This window comes from Hypanus sabinus, chromosome 5 (assembly GCF_030144855.1).
Source record: "Hypanus sabinus isolate sHypSab1 chromosome 5, sHypSab1.hap1, whole genome shotgun sequence".
NCBI lineage: Eukaryota > Metazoa > Chordata > Chondrichthyes > Myliobatiformes > Dasyatidae > Hypanus > Hypanus sabinus.
In genome coordinates this window covers 146,757,389-146,774,911 of record NC_082710.1, presented here as the reverse complement: position 1 = coordinate 146,774,911, position 17,523 = coordinate 146,757,389, and the positions used below count along the sequence as shown (strand labels likewise).

The window sequence follows — 17,523 nt, the reverse complement described above, 5'->3', positions numbered from 1 at the left end:
TGGGTGTGGGAGTGGACATTAACTGAGAAGCCTGGAGGTGATAGGTGGAAAAGCTGAAGGAGGAGAAATCTGCTAGGAGCAGAAAATGGACCATGGGGGAAAAGAGAAAGAGGGAGGTGATAGGCATGTGAGGGGAAGAGAACAGATAGGAGGGGATACAAATTTGGAATAGAAAAGAAGAAAGGGAGGAGAAGAATTTACCAGAAGTTAGAGAAATCGTTGTTCTTGCCGTCAGGTAGGAGTATGAGGTGTTGCTCCTCCATCTTGTGTGTGGCCTGAGTGTGACCGTAGTGGAGGTCAAGGACAGATATGTTGGAATGGGGATGAGCAGTGGGATTAGAATGGTCGGCCACCAGGAAATCTTGTTTGTTGCGGATGGAGAAAAAGTGCTTTTTCCCCCCCCCATTCCTCATTCCAGCTCCCCTCTCACTCCTTCTCTTCTGCTCAGCTGCTATCTTCTCTCTGGTGCCTCGCCTCCTTCCCTTTCTCCCTTTCTTCAGCCCTTTACCCTTTCCACTATCACTCCCCAGCCTGTCACTCCACCCCTCCCCCACACTCATACCTTCCCCCCTCACCTGGTTCCGCCTATCGCCTCCTTCCCCATTCCTCTCTCGTCCTAATGAAGGGTCTAGCCTCAAAATGCCGGCTCTTTATTCCTTTCCGTTGACGCTGCCTGACCTGCTGAGTTCCTGCAGCATTTTGTGAAGGGTCAGCTCTGCTCCCACACCTCACACTAAAGGCAAATATAGGCTATAAAGTACATAGCACAAGGAGGCCACTTGGCCCCTCCATCATCAGTGTCCAACATCAAAGTGATCCTGCTCGATCCCAATCCATTCATTGATCGAAACTCAATGGATCCCAGATTGAACACTTCCACCGACCAAGCTTTTCCAGCCCCTCGTTCCAAGAACATGACCCTGAAGGATTCCACAAGCTGACCTGTCAGTGGTGCCTCAGGAGAACCAGCTTGGGACCACAGCACACCAATGTGAACACACAGTCCAGGACCATGAGGCACAGGAGCAGAACTAGGCCCATCGAGTTTGCTCCGCCGTTCAATCATGGCTGATTTATTTTCCATCTCAACCCCATTCTCCCGCCCTCTCCCTGTAACCTTTCACGCCTTTACTAATCAACAACCTGTCAAGCTCTACTTTAAATATACTTTGGATATATTTAAAGCAGAGGCCAATTCACCACTCTCTGTCTAAAGAAATTCTTCCTCAACTCCGTTCTAAAGGGATGACCTCTGGTCCTAGACACCCCCCACTACTGGAAACATCATCTGCACATTCAACCTATCTAGGCCTTTTGTCCACACATATTTATAATGCCTATCCACGCTAATCCTATTGCCAGCATTATGCCTACAATATCTTTCCTAAGTACCTATGCAAATTCCTGACTGTATGACCTCCTCTAAGTTTGTATTGAAGGCTGTTCCCTGAACTCTGTGTCCTGAAGGCAAGAGGGGCCTCAGATCATTTGAGTGCGTCCTGCCCTTGCCACTACTGTCAGGGCCCGAAGGCGTGGCTCGATCGAGTGTGACTGCCCTGATCCAAGTGGCTGCTTGGGATTTTTTTGACGTACTTCGCACTTTGCACAGTGAATTTTGGATGTGAAATCTTGAAAGTCAAGGGTAGAATTTTTACTGCAGTCCATATTAGCTTTAAGTTAGCATATTACAGTACCGCTACTGCAAGTTTTTTCCAAGCTATTTCATTAAATTATATTGAATGATTTGAGTCAAATGCATGGATGCAAATGAATTCTGCATACAATGATAAGTTCTACTTAACAAATGGATACAGCATTGTAATGATTAAGGTGCTGGGCTAGAAGCCAAGATTAATATTGCAAAGACACAAGTTCAAATCCCACCATGGGAGACAGGGAAATTAAATTCAGTTCATTCAATATGAACTGAAACCCAGGCAGTTACTGGCCCACTGGGACCTTTCTCACTTCCGATCTGTGAGCCTGGGGGCTTTGATTTTGTGCCAAAGATCTACTAGGGAAGTGTTAACCGGCTGGCCCTGCCCACATCCCTACACTTTAGCCACAGGACACCCACAATGGGTGGAAATGTGGACGCTTCCCCATGGATCACTGCCTCTCAACAATTATTTCCTCTGCGCCTGGAGTTTCTGCCAGGAAGCTTCCCAGTCAGAGATCCAAAGAGTTTCCCACCGCCTCCGCCACCTGTTCCCACCCCTGTCATGGCCCCACCTGGGAATCACGGTACAATCACCTTACGTGAGATGAGTTGATCTCCACCCCGTGACTTTCAAACCCAAATTAGATGGTGTCGTCACTTGGGTTACCTTTGTGCTGGGATTCCAGTCCATGATGGCCAGTGACAGTGGCACACTGCTTTCATTGACCAAAGCGACCAACACCCCTGTGTCCTGAGCGGGGCGGATAGAGACAGAAAGGTGCATCGCCCAGCTCTTGGTGCCGTCTCCCAGCTGGGTATCTGCAGCGTGAAAAAGAGCTGTCAATACTCGCAGCCCCAGTCTTCGCAAGCAGCAGGGTTATCAAGTTACATCGCAAAGTGTGAGTTTTGGAAGGGTTGATTAAAACTGGGAAGTAAATCAAGATCCAGAGCTCAGGTAGGGTAACAAAGAATTAAAGGGAAAGAACTGGTTTCATTCCATTAAAATTAAAGACATTGCTAAATAAATTGATGAAACCTCTAGCTTACTGGTCTCTAAAGGATGAGAATGCTCAGCTGAGGTTACAAACAGATTTGCCTTGATCTCACCAAACAGCAGAGGCCCAAAGGCTGCCTGGCCTATTCCTAGTTCAATATGTTGCGTACATGTGTGGTACTGAGATCGTGACTCGACAGTTCAATCCCCAAAACAGCAAAGTCATCATGGGCAAAGCCCTCCCCACTATCGAGATCTTCTTCAAAAGGCAGTGCCTCAAGAAGGTGGGATCCCTCACTGTCCAGGTCGTCTTCTGCTCACTCCTGCTACAGGGACACGAACAGCGGCCTGAAGACCCGTAATCAACATTTCAGGAACAGCTTCTTCCCTTCCACCGTCAGATTTCCGAACGGTGCATGAACCCATGAACACAACCTCACTATTCCCTCTCTTTCTGCACTGCTTACTTATGTGAGTTATGTTAACGCTATGTCTTTGCAATGTTGTGATAAATTTCATGTTGCCCAAATCACTGATAATAAACCTGATGCTGATTCAGTCTCCATACCAGGAAGAAGAGGCAGGTGTGCCTACCGTAATTCAGGAGGAATGAGGCCAGGCCACGCCCGGGGAAGTAGGAACCCTTCTCTAGCTGAAAGAAGCACTGCATGCTTTCCTCGCGTTCGATGACCTCCCTTATCATTTCCTCGCTGTCCATCCAGTTCCAACCTCGCAGGCAGGCATCCAATCTCGGGTTGATCTGGAGGACGGTAAATCAGAACCAAGTCAGTCGATGATAACTACATCCCTGCCGAATAAGCCCTGAGCTTGGTACAGGAGAGCCAAGAACCCAGAAGGTGCAACTACGTGGGACTTGGGAAAGCCTGTCACAACTCAGCGAAATCCACCGTCCCCCCCACCACTGACAGAACACATGACTCCTCTCTCCCCACCCCCAACCCTGACAGCTTACATGGTCTCCAGATACATTAATGCCCCATATACAACAGGCACATCCCTCCCCACCGGTGGTAAATCAAGCACCACGTCAAGAAGGCAACAGCTTTTACCAAAGATCCCCACCATCTGGCCTACGCTATCCCCTCACAGCTCCTGCCCCATCAGTCAAGAGGTACAGAATCAGAATCAGGTTTATCATCACAGGCATGTGACGTGAAATTCATTAACTTAGCAGCAGCAGTTCAATGCATTACATAATTTAGCACAGAGAAATAATAGTAACAAATAAAATAAATAATAATAAATAAACAAGTAAATCAATTACATATATTGAATAGATTAAAAAATGTGCAAAAACAGAAATACTGTATATTAAAAAGGTGAGGTAGAGTCCAAAGATTCAATGTCCATTTAGGAATCGGATGGCAGAGGGGAAGAAGCTGTTCCTGAATCGCTGAGTGTGTGCCTTCAGGCTACTGTACCTCCTACCTGATGGTAACATTGAGAAAAGGGCATGCCCTGGGTGCTGGAGGTCCTTAATAATGGACGCTGCCTTTCTGAGACACCGCTTCCTGAAGATGTTCTGGGTACTTTGTAGGCTAGTACCCAAGATGGAGCTGACTAGATTTACAAGTGTATTTGTTGACATGCCAAATTGCTTCAAACTCCTAATAGTATAACCGCTGTCTTCCTTCTTTATGACTACATCAATGTGTTGGGACCAGGTTAGATCCTCAGAGATCTTGACAACCAGGAACTTGAAACTGCTAAGAAGATTGGTATGTGTTCCTTCGTCTTACCCTTCCTGAAGTCTACAATCAGCTTTTTCGTCTTACTGACATTGAGTACCAGGCTGTTGCTGTGGCAGTATTCCACTAGTTAGCATATCTCACTCCTGTACGCCCTTTTGTCACCACCAGAGATTCTACCAACAATGGCTGTATCGTCAGCAGATTTGTAGATGGTATTTGCACTATGCCTAGCCACACAGTCATGTGTATATAGAGAGTAGAGCGCCAAGCACACACCCGAGGTGTACCAGTGTTGATCGTCAGCGAAGATGATATGTTATCACCAATCCACACAGACTGTGATCTTCCAGTTAGGAAGTCGAGGATCCAATTACTATAAGTCCCACATCAGCAGATTCAGGAACAATTACATCCCTTCAATCATTCAGTTCTCGAACCAACCAGCACAACCCTAATCACTACCCCAGATCAGCATGAATGGACTGTGAAGCTATTAACACTAGCTCATTATTTCTTTTCTTTTTGTACCATTTATTATTACAAACTATAGTAATTTTGTATTTTCTCTGTACTACACTTTGCACTAAATGGACTTCTCTTGTTATAACTGTTTTTATGTAATTTTGTATAATTTGTGTTTATGTCTTTCTGGTGAACGTTGAACCTGGGACGTGATGTTTCTGTGACACTACCTTTTCATTCATCTCTGCGTACATGTACTTGTGCGTAAGGCAGTACTCAGTTTGGTCCCCTTATCTAAGCATTGGATAGGATCCTGAGGAGGTTTGCAGGGGTGATCCCGGGAGTGAAAGGGCTAATGTATGAAGAGAGTTTGATGTCCCTGTACTCACTGGAGTTTAGAAAAAGGAGGAAGGCCTATCAAATATTGAATGGCCTAGATAGTGTGGATGTGGAGAGCATGTTTCCTATAGTGGGTAAGTCTAGGACTGGAGGACACATCCTCAGAAGGATATCTCTTTAGAGCAGAGATGCTGAGGAATTTATTTAGCCAGAGCGTGTTGAATCTGGAAATTATTATCACAGACAGCTGTGGAAGCCCGCAAGAAAATGAATCTTAGGGTTGTATATGGTGACATATATGATCTTTGATAGTAAATTAACTTTGAGTTTTTGGGGTATATTTAAAGCAGAGGTCGATAGGTTCTTGATTATTAAGGGGATAAAAGGTTACGGGGAGGAGGCAGGAGAATGGGGTTGAGACGGATGATAAATCAGCCTTGATGGAATAGTACAGCAGACTCGATGGGCTGAAAGGCCTGATTCTGCTCCTATGTCTTATGGTACACCCGACTGATTTTGAGCATGCTGCTGGTGCCTCCCCCGGGGCTGGCGTAGCTCTCGTGGGTTATGTGACTCGCACACAGTCTGCAAATGACGCAAGCTCTGCTGCTGATCGCACCGAGCTACGCCAGCTACCTGTTTAACAAGCTGCCCTTCGTCAAAGAGGCCTCCAACAGTGATGTCTATCCGGAATTCTCCCAGGATCTTCTGGATCAGGCTCTCTGAGAAGATAATGTTCATCACCGCTTCTCGAGCGACTTTCACAATTAAACTGTTTGCTGATTCTTCTACGGAAATCTGGAACAGAAAATATTCCTCATTTCAGAAAGTGCAAAGCAGCACGTAGACCCCTCGAGGGGGAGGGGGAGCAACAACCACAAGTACAACTCCCCCCCCATGACCATCGGCAGTAGTTTGATACAATCAATAAATGCAGCAACCCAATAATTAAAAAAACATTTTAAAAATGTCTACCGCAGGCCCTATAGCCCAGCTGGTCCAGGCTGATCCAAACTGTAGCCTCTGGTTCAAATACTTCTAAAGCAGGGGATCCCAACCTTTATTATGCTATGGACCCCAACCATTAACCGAGGAATCTGTGGAGCCCAGGGTGGGAACCAGTTTTAATCCACCACAAAACACTCTATAAATTCTGTAATGTGGTAACTGCTAGATCTTTCACACACAAAGGCTATTCAGCCCACTGCCTCTATCCCAGCTGCTCTCCCATATTCCCCTCCCCTATACACCAGGGGCAATTCGCAACAGCCAATTAACCCCAAACCTGCACGTCTTTGGGGTGTGGGAGGGAGCTGGGACACCCAGCAGAAACCCACCTGGGGACAAACTCAATGCTGACAGCTCCGGCAGCCAGCCAGCACCAGAACCGTGATCAAGCAAACATAGGAAACACAGCAAGAGCCCAGAACGAGGTTCCTTGTTGCACTCAGCACACTTCGGAGGGTATCTGTGGGCTCATGGGTCTGAAGAAATGGGGGGGGGAGGACATTCCAGCTTGCTCAATGATTATGGATATTCTCTCCTGATCCACTGTCCCATCTCATCCCCACATCCTCGGTGCTGTCAGCATCCAATGATCCATTGACCTCTCTATCCACAAAACCCTTCCTGATGTCTGACAGGCTGCTCACTGGTGCTCCGGTACCCCGGGTTATCACCTTATCTGAAGATCAAGCACCTAAGGCAATGTGGCACTCCCCCACAGTTCTCCACTGGCAGAATCAGCTTGAGCTATATGCTCACGTCTTGGATCTGAACCACAGCCCCCGACTCACTGGGCAGAGTGCGGCCCACTGATTGAACACCAGGGTTTGGCTGCAGCCTTAGAAAGGGGTAAGTGAACTTACTGTGTGCCATCGGCCGTCGTTCAGAAAGGGGCCTCCGGAGGTGACCCCTGAAGCTTCAGTGGCACTATAATACTGGACCTGAAGCTTCCCGTTGTGCAGAGCCAGCATGATCCACATGTTGTTCCGCCGCTGACCCGCCTGGAATATCGTGCCCTCCATGTCGAACGAGCGGAAGTCGAATTCCATCAGGAACCTGCCCGTTAAAAAACACAGTTCAGGAGGCTGGCAGGGCCTGATGCGGGCGCCGCCTCCCGCCTCCCGCGGGCTTCACCTCCTTCAGTTTCAGTCACTTTATCTCTCCATTCCAATTATCCCTCCCCTACCCACCAATGGCCACACCTCCTTCCTTGCATTGCCCCATCCTTCCACAAAGAGCCCTCACTGCCTAATTATAACAAATACGGTTGGAGCTAGTTCCCATTCCGAATAATTTTCATTTTGATAGCACTTTTGACATCGTAAATAGTGCCCAGAATCTCCTCAGAAGTATGACCGGTCAGAAACTGATGCCATGGAGCTTAACAGGCCAACAAGTTTAGCCAAAGTGGAGGATTACAGGAGTCAAGAGGGGCAGAGTTTGTGGACGGAGTTCCAGGGACTAGGAAGCCAGTGAAGCCAAAGGGAAAGATACTGAAGCCAAGCAGGGCAAACTACAGATTGGAAATGTATAGGGAACTTGGGAGCTGGAGGAGCTGCAATGATAGAGAGGGGAGGGACCACAATGGAATTTGAAAACACTTCAATATTTTTTTACATCAATTTACTTTCCATTCTAGGATGGTCAGCTAGCCCACACCGCAAGTTAGGATGCAAGCTTTGGATGAACTGAGCTGATGTCTCCTCGCTTGGGTTTGAGAGTACAAGCTTGAGTTGTTACTTCTTGAGGGTCATGAGGCTGAAGGAAGACCTGAGAAAGTTATGAGAGGCAGGGGAAGAGTAGAGGGAACAGGATGGAGATAAGAGGGGGGATGTTTCTTTATATATATATGCAGAAAGTGGTGGGTGCTCAAAATGCACTGCCAGAGAAACTGGTGCAAGTAGATACAATCCAAGCATTTAGACAGACACAGCAATATGCAGGGACTGAGGGAACCAGACCACGTGCAGGCAGATAGATTTAGTTTAATCTGATATGGTGGTTTACACTGATAAGTTGGGGCATTGGGCCTGTACCTCTGCAGTACCGATCAAGACTAAAATCGACCTTATTTGTTTGGTGAAAGTATCAAGAGACATGGAGATAAGATTAAGATTTAGAGCCTACCGATGTAGGGCAGGCTCAAGGGGCCGAAAGTCCTCCAGCTTCTGTGTACAGCTTTTGGTTCAACAAGCATTTTGAGCAGACTAATGACTTGGAAAGGGGGAAGTGTTAAAAGCTGCTGCCAAATCCTCTGGACCCCAGCCAAGTGGATTTGGGCCCAGGGCAGCAATCTCATGTAGCTGCAGATGTGAGTAGTGCCAGGCACTCTGGTTGGACCTCATTAGTGTGCTCTGGCGTCGGGTCCCGTCGGCGGAGCCAGAAGTCCATGTTCCCACTCCCCGTGCCAACAGGCCTCACTCGGGGGGCAGCAGGGGAGACGGATCTAGTTACTATGCCTAAAGGCTCCTTCAACAAGCTCGCCTCCAGGAATTGAGCAACTTGTTGACAATTTTTGAGAAAAATTAAGTTCAAAGGTTGCACAACCCAGCTTGAGAAACTGCAACGACGGACACTCTACTTCAGTGAAGGGAGTTTCAGGGTGACTCTCCCTGAGGAAGGGGGGGGGTGACGTGACTTCCCAATCATGGGATGTGCCTTCACAACACCAACAGCCTTTGGCAATGTAGTCAGCTTCCCAGGGGTGTTGCTCAATATTTACATCGGCTCCTCTTGGAGAGGCAAGGAAAAGACCGTTCAGACAGGCGTTTTTGAGGAACTTCTCAGAGGACAAAAAACAAAAGAGGCAGGGAATTTTAAGGAAGGAATTCCGCAACATGTCCAGAGGCAGCTGAAGTCATAGCCCTGCTAAGGAAGCAATTTAGATCAGATTAGATATGGTGGAATACAGAAATCCAAGGGATTATAGACTTGACTCCCAATGCTGTTCAGTTCTTTGTGTTTACAGCGGGATGTAAAGATCCCACTAATGAGCCTGTAATATTTAATAACATCACAGCTGATGTGTATCCAACTCTAATCTCCCCACAGTGTTGTCATAACCTTTAAATTCCCCATCCATCCCGAAGCGCATCAACCTCCAACCCCCGACCTCGGGAGGGGGCTGAGTGTTCCAGATTCCCACTGCAGTGCGTGTGTGGGGGGGGGGGGGGGAGAGCCTCCCTGAACAGGGGTTGGATGGTGTGCCCTCCCCTCTGCTGAGCACAGCCTCACCTTGTCTGACGTTCCCTCTTGAAGATAAAGCCCAACGCAGGGATCCCTTGGAAGAACCTCCCCAGATACAGGGACCCCTCATTCTTCACAGTGTTCAGCGACACACAAGGCAAAATGTTCTGGAATCAGAGACAACATGAAAGCTTGCTTCAAATGGAAAGCCTCACAAAGTTCACAATGCAGTGCACAGGGCATTCCCTGATCCAGTAACAAAGATTCACTCCCATCAGTGCGGATTTACACCGAGGAGGGAAGGAGGCAATTGGCGAGGAATGGATGTAGAATCCAACTTTACAGAGGGAACTGGAAAGACACGAGGGGCAATAACTTGGGGGAAAGAGCAGGGACCGAATTGGGAGGGCTGGCATGGATTCAGAAGGGCTGAATGGCCTTCTACTGCCCCACAACAGATCTACAATGTTATGCACCAGATACTGATGATTTAAATTCATTAGGTTAAATAAATTGGGAATAGAAAGTTGGTCAGTGACTGTAAACATTTGGATTATTCTAAAAAGTCATCTGTCTCACTGTAATCGGCTGTGAAGGGGAATCTGCCAGGTTTGGCTGTCTGGACTATGTGTGACTTCAGACCACAGCAATCTGACTGCCCTCCGAAAAGGCCAAATAAGCAATTAGGGATGAGTAATCAATGCTACATTAGACTTAACAACAGCTTCTATCGCAGTCTTGAAGAAGGATCTCGGCCTGAAACGTCGACTGTTTATTCATTTCCAGAGATGCTGCCTGATCTGCTGAGTTCCTCCAGCATTTTGTGTGTGTTGCTTTGGATTCCCAACATCTGCAGACTTTTGTGTGTTTATGATCTGCTGTTCTCAGACTCTTAATGGACTTATAAGATGGACTCTTGGCCCCACAATCTCTCTCATTATGACCTTGCACTTAATTGTTTACCTGCTCTGCGCTCTTCTGGTATCTTTTACACTTTATTCTGCATTATTCTTGCTCAATGTGCTGTGTAATGAGCTGATCTGTTTGTATGAACAGGCTTTTCACTGTTTCTTGGTACATGTGACAATAATAAACCAATTCCGACAACAGTCACATTCCATGCAGGGAAAAAAAACTTAAAAAAGTAAAATCGGGTGTCATTTGAGAAACCGTGTGAGAATGTGGCAATTGCTAGAGCAGGTACCTCCAAGCAGCTGAATCGGTAATCTTAGTGCGCAAACTCAGGTTTGTCTCCTTCTACAGGAACACCTCTGACAAAGAGGGAGTCAATGGTCTCACACTCGTCCAGCTCCCTTCCCTGGTCCCTTATGCCCTTTGACCTGACCGACACATGCATGCCCAAGCTACACACTGGAAAGTCCATGGGTGTCACCAGGTGAGTTACACCCACAGGATGGGGGGGGTCCCGGTAAAGCCACTGAAGGAAGGGAGGCAACGGCACACGTTCCCTGCAGGCAGCCATTGCTGGCACTTCTGTAGCACAAATACCACTCATGAGCTCGTCCACACGATGTCTGTGTCTTGCTGCACGCAGGCATGGACTGCTTGATTTTCAGAGGGGATTCAGTGCACTTACTGATTATTGAATACAGAACATTACAGCACAGTACAGGCCCTTCGGCCCACGATGCAATCCTGACCTTTTAACCCACTCTAAGATCAATCTTCAGGGCCAACAACGCCGACTGGTTAAAAAAATGTTATGGAAACAGCAATGAAGAATCCTTTATCGGTATCGATATATATCCTATATCGAGATGGAAACCTTCATTGCTTCCCTAAAAGCTAACAGAGTAACAGACAGTAACTGAGATCAATCTAACCCCTCTCTCCTGGGCCAGCACTAGAGGGCACAGGTTTTTGTTTTTTTATTATTCGTTTTTTTATACATTTTCTACATAACTACAGATTTTAAAAAAACCCCAGATCAAAATGAAGGACATTGATACAGTGCAAAAATAAGCATACAATAACAATCTGCTACAGAGAAAGATAATTGAAAAAGCACCCAAATTGAAGACAAGTAAAATTAGTGTCCTCCCCAAGCCCCGCAACACAAAACAAAAAAAGGAAACTCCAGACCACCCACAACACAATATAGAGAATATAAATCTGGACAATCAAACCCCCAAACTGTGAATATACTTAGCAACAGAAGATATTAATGCCTACTACCAAAAGAAAAAGGAGCTGAAAGCAAGGGACCGAAAAAAAAACCTTAGTTAGGAGGAAGGTTATGAAAGTACTCAATAAAAGGTCCCCAGACCTTATGGAACTTTAAGTCCAAATTAAGAATTGAATAATGAATTTTTTCAAGGTCCAAGCAGGCCATAATATCATTAAGCCATTGAGCATGCGTGGGCGGGGCAACATCTCTCCATCTAAGAAGGATTAAACGTCTAGCCAGGAGAGAGGCAAACGATAATATTCGACACTTAGACGAACTCAGACGTAAATCTGTCTCACCCCAGATACCGAACAGAGCTATTAAAGGGTTTGGTTCTAGGTGGTGATTCAGAATATACGATAATGTTATGAAGACATCTTTCCAAAATTTCTCCAAGCTAGGACAGAACCAGTACATATGAATGAGAGAGGCCTCGCCCCTCTTGCATTTATCACAAAGCGGACTGATGTTAGGGTAAAATCAAGATAATTTAGATTTAGACATATGGGCTCTATGAACAATCTTAAACTGTAAGAGGCAATGGCGAGCACAAAGAGAGGTTGTATTAACCGATTTGAGAATCGAGTCCCAAGTCTCATCAGATAAGGCACAGGTTTAAGGTGCTTGGAAGTAGGTACAGAGGAGAGTCAGGGGTAAGTTTTTTTTATGCAGAGAGTGGTGAGTGCGTGGAATGGGCTGCTGGTGGCGGTGGTGGAGGTGGAGATGATAGGGTCTTTTAAGAGATTCCTGGATGGGTACATGGAGCTTAGAAAAATAGAGGGCTATGGGTAAGCCTAGGTCGGGGGTCGGCAACCTGCGGCTCCCGAGCCATTTGTGGCACTTTCACCTCTGTGCTGCGGCTCCCTGTGGCTTTGGGAAATAATTGGTCAGTATTTAATTAAAATGTATTTTATGTTAGTTTGTTAGCTTTTGAAATGTAATTCTAAATTTGAAGATTATGGTGATCTTGTACAATGTAAGTGTGGCGACACATTTTCTGACACATCCGAAACGGCTCTCAATTAGCCAGCATTCCGGCTAAGGGAGATTGCCTACGGGGGTTTGTGAGTACGTGTCTTTTGCAGCATCTGCGTCCATGGGGGCTGGGTTGAGGGAGGCTTAGAAGCAAGGCTGTTTAGTTCGAATAAAGTTATTCGACTGCAGTTTACTGACTGCCTGAACACACCGCTGCAACGTGTTTTTATCGCTATTAATATACGTCACCACTGCCAATACCTGACACCCGCCAGTGCGCGATTTCTTTAATTTTTCGATCCAAGGTAAGCCAACTATGGAGAATTCTAAAAAAAGAAAAGTGACTGAAGAAAACAGAACGTTTAATGATACGTGGACAGATTCATTTGCTTTCACTGTTGACGAGACTGGTTTACCGGTATGCTTAATATGCAATGAGAAACTAGCAAACAACAAATAGTCAAATGTCGCAAGGCATTTCCAGAGTAAACACGCAGCCTTTGCTCAAAAATATCCGGATGGAGATGAGAGAAAAAAAGCCGTTTCGGAACTGATGCGGAAGGTTGATCTGAGCAAAAATCATTTCCAGAAATGGATGAAGTCAGGAAAATCAACGACATACGCCAGTTATATTGCCGCTCAGGAAATAGTCAGGCACGGGAAGCAGTTTACAGATGGTGAATATATAAAAGAATCTTTCATTAAGATTTCAGAACATCTATTCACGGACTTTAAAAACAAGAGTGAAATTGTGCAGAAAATCAGGGATATGCCCCTCTCTGCAAAGACTGTCAAAGACAGAACCATAAAAATGGCAGAAGACATCACAAGACAGCAAATTAAAGACATCAATTCAGCTGTGGCCTACTCGATTGCCTGTGACGAGTCTAAAGACAAAGGCGATATTGAACAAATAGCGTTGTTCTGCCGGTATGTAAACTCTGCCGGGCCACAGGAAGAACTGATTGAGTTGATACCTCTAAAAGACCAAACACGGAGGGAGGACATCTGTGAGGCTGTCTTGAATTGTTTAAGAGCCAAAGGAATAAAGACCACCCATCTGGTGTCAGTAGCTACTGATGGGGCTCCGAATATGACGGGAACGCACAAGGGATTTGTGGCTTTACTGCAGAAGTCGCTGGACAGAAAGCTGCTGACTTTTCACTGCATCTTGCACCAAGAGGCACTGTGCGCTCAAACATTTCCTCCGGAATGCACAGAAGTAATGGATGTTGTCATTCAGATTGTCAATAAAATAATGGCAAAAAGTTTAAATCACCGTCAATTCCGTTTGTTACTGGACGAGATGGAAAGCGCATATTCTGATCTCCTGCTGCACAACAAAGTCCGGTGGCTGTCCAAAGGGGAGGTGCTGAAACGCTTTGTCGCGTGTCTGGAAGAAGTGAAAACTTTCCTGGGCAGCAAAGGGCTCAACTTTCCTGAGCTGGAACAGCCAGGGTGGCTGGAAAAGCTACACTTCATGGTAGACATGACAGCGCACCTGAACACGCTGAACACAGCTCTTCAGGGGAAAGGACGCACAGCCTTGCACATGTTGGAGGATGTCTTGGCATTCGAGCGCAAGTTGACAGTGCTTGCCAGAGATTTACAGAAAGGCACTTTGTCTCACTTCCCCAATTTGAGAGAGTTCAAACAAGGTCACGACATGATAATTTCGGAGTATTTACATTCTGCAATCATCGCAATGCAAACATCGTTTGGGAAACGCTTCTGTGAGTTCAGAGAGGAAAAAAACACATTATCCTTCCCGGTCACTCCCTTAAGCATCGATCCTTCCCTACTGAATACGACTGCATTGGCAGGTGTGAGTCAACCTGATCTTGAGATGGAACTGGCCGACATAGCCGACAAAGACATATGGGTGTCCAAGTTTAGACGCTTGACAGCAGACCTTGAAGATGTTGCCCGTCAGAAGGCCGTTCTTGCTCAGAATCACAAATGGAGTGATATTGAAAACCTTCCAAATCCGGACCAACTTGTGTTTGAAACATGGAATGCTGTGCCCGACATTTATGTAAACATGAAAAAGTATGCGCTTGGAGTCCTGTCGATCTTTGGATCCACATATGTATGTGAGCAGGTGTTCTCCAACATGAACTTTATTAAAAACAAACATCGCGCACGCCTCACAGATGACAGCTTGCGATCCTGTGTAAAGATGAAGGTGACGTCATACAGCCCTGATGTGCAGACGCTGTGCGCTGAGGTCCAGGAGCAGAAATCCCATTAACCAAGTATGATAAATATTTTAATTGCCTATTATTTTATGTATATTCATATTTTTTCATTGTTCAGTGAAATAGTCCTTTTATTTTTCAGGCTGACAGCTGGCTGATGTTATTTTTGGTTTGCTGCTGGCGGAAAATTTAAGTTCGGCGTTTTTCATAAATACAAGAAGGACTCAAATAGACGTTGAGTATTTTACTTAAAAGTAACTTTCAACCCAACGTCTTTTTTTCGGAGTTCAAAATGTTTTTGTTGCATGCAGAAATGTAATTTCGTTTTCTCTGCAGGAGTTCATCAATTTCATAAATGCAACACATTATAGTTTGTTTATACATAGCATAAAGGCAAAAAAAACGTTGTATGCAGTGTTATTTCATTTTAAATGTCAAACGGGTTTTGCGGCTCCCAGTGTTTTCTTTTCTGTGGGAAACGGGTCCAAGTGGCTCTTTCAGTGGTAAAGGTTGCTGACCCCTGGCCTAGGTAGTTCTAAGGTAGGGACATGTTCAGCACAGCTTTGTGAGCCGAAGGGTCTGTACTGTGCTGTAGATTTTCTATGTTTCTATATACCCCTCCATTTTTTTCCATCATCCACTGGCCTATCTAAGAGCTTCTTATTTGCCCCTAATACATCTGCCCCTATCACCACCCGGGCAGTGCATTCCCCCCCCCCCCCACACACACACACACTCACTCAGTAAAGAATTCACCTCTGACATCCACCCTGTACATTCCTCCTATCACCTTAAAATCAGCCACTTCTACCTTCTGGGAAAAACTCTCTGCCTGTCCATATACTCTATGTCTCTTCTCACCTTGTACTCCTCTGTCAAGTCACTTCTCATCCTCTGTCGCTCCAAAGAGAAAAGCCCCTGCTCGGCCTATCCTCATAGGACGAACTCCTGGTAAATCTCCTCTGATTGACACTGCAAATCATGGACCCCCTGGTCATTTCCCCTTGGACCACCTACGAGACAGGGCGACTTACCACACAGCTCCGCAAGTCTGCAGCCAGCTTTAAATTCGCCTTTCCGTCACAGTAGCAGGAGTACTGGCCAGGCGTGTTCACGCATCCCCCTGAACAGATATTGTCTTCACACTCGTCTATATCTAAGAGGCATTCAGGCGATGAGAGAAAGCTTACAGGGTTAAAAGGCACCACAACCTTCAAAGTAAAGGCAGACTTAATTGCTTCATGCATTCACCACCATTGACTTCTCAGACACTGGAGTACGTTGCTTTTGAACGAGGTCACTTGGGAACGGTCGCGTTTGCACAGCAAGATCCCACAGTGACTGAGTATCAACCTGATTAGGCGAGGGGGAGATTTTGGGCAGGAGAGCGAGATTTTTTAATAAGGACCTGGAGTTCGATTCACACCCTAATTAAAAGCCAGTAGTTCTGATGACAGGGTACACCCCCAGTTCCGGGGTGGGGGGGGGGGGGGAGCTCAGTTGTGGATGTGGGACAGGAATCCATTCGGAGGTGGGAAATGGTGAGGTCATTCTGATCCTGGCCAGTGTTTTCAGAGACCTTCCCTGCCCAGCTGGAACCCTGGAACCCAGAGTGAAATTTCAGGGGCATTGGTACGGGCAGCAGATCACGGAGACTCAGACAGTTGCTGGGAAAGAACTGGAACTTGGTGCAAACCCTCAAGATTCAGCAGAATAAACTGAGGACGGAGGTTAGGAGAAACCGCTTTTCCCAGAGAGTGGTGAATCTGTGGAACCCGAGAAGCATTAGAGGCAATCTCATTAAGCATCTTTTGTTGAACAGATTTTTTACACAATAGGGAATTGAGGGTTATAGGTTAAAGGCAAATAGATGGAGCTGATTCCTCAGCCAGATAAGCCTATTCTTTAAAAACTACTCATCTTCTTTCTCCAGTTCTGCTGAAGGGTCTCGGCCCGAAGCGTCGACTGTACTCTTTTCCACAGATGCTGCCTGGCCAGCTGAGTTCCTCCAGCATTCTGTGTCTGTTGCTCAGCCTATTCTTGTCTGTCTATTCCTCTTCCCACCTCAGAAAGAAACTTCAAAGATCCCACCTACCCCAAACATTCTCTATTCTGTCCTCCCCCGTTGGGCAAAAGATACAAAAGCCTGAAAGCACATACCACCAGGCTCAAGGACAGCTTCTGTCCCGCTGTTGTCAGACACTTAAGATGGACCTCGTGTACGATACGGTGAATTCTCATTATGATCTCATTTACCTGCTGTGCTCTCTTTTGGTAGCTTTTGGTAGCTTATTCTGCGTCGTTATTGCTTTACCTAGCTTTTGGCCAAATGCGCTATCTAATACTCTGATCAGTATAAACAAGTTCACAGGACTGCTTCTCAGTACACGTGACAATAATAAACCAATACTGCGATCTTAATCAATGGTGGAGGAGGCTCAACTGGACAGATGGCCTCTACTCCTGCTTCTTGTTCTTCAGGCCTACAGCTCACCCAGTGCACACTAACCATCACCCACCCATCTACCATAACCGCTCCTTTATATACTCCCCACCATCAGCATCCCTGATGCCCCAATGCCATCACTCACCTACATGCTGTGGAAGAACTTGTGCCAATGAACCCTGCTTTGGGAGGTGGGAGGAAACCGGAGCATGGGGGGGGGGGGGGGAGGAGAGAAAAGAGAGAGGGAGAGGGAGAGGGAGGAGAGGGTGAGGGAGAGGGAGAGGGAGAGGGTGAGGGTGAGGGTGAGGGTGAGGGTGAGGGAGAGGGAGAGGGAGAGGGAGAGGGAGAGGGAGAGGGA

The 17,523-nt window shown here is 46.4% G+C and overlaps 1 protein-coding gene across 1 annotated transcript in view; it reads right to left on the bottom strand.

Moving 5' to 3' along the window:
• LOC132394775 (vitamin K-dependent protein S-like) overlaps nucleotides 1–17,523 on the bottom strand; it is a 69,524-nt gene that overhangs the window by 3,351 nt on the left and 48,650 nt on the right. Inside the window, exons 17-22 of the mRNA XM_059971184.1 lie at nucleotides 15,754–15,963; nucleotides 9,407–9,525; nucleotides 7,036–7,228; nucleotides 5,804–5,965; nucleotides 3,249–3,414; nucleotides 2,328–2,479 (exon numbers count right to left, since the gene is read on the bottom strand). Coding sequence (XP_059827167.1) covers nucleotides 2,328–2,479; nucleotides 3,249–3,414; nucleotides 5,804–5,965; nucleotides 7,036–7,228; nucleotides 9,407–9,525; nucleotides 15,754–15,963 — 1,002 coding nt within the window. The remainder of the gene's footprint in view (nucleotides 1–2,327; nucleotides 2,480–3,248; nucleotides 3,415–5,803; nucleotides 5,966–7,035; nucleotides 7,229–9,406; nucleotides 9,526–15,753; nucleotides 15,964–17,523) is intronic.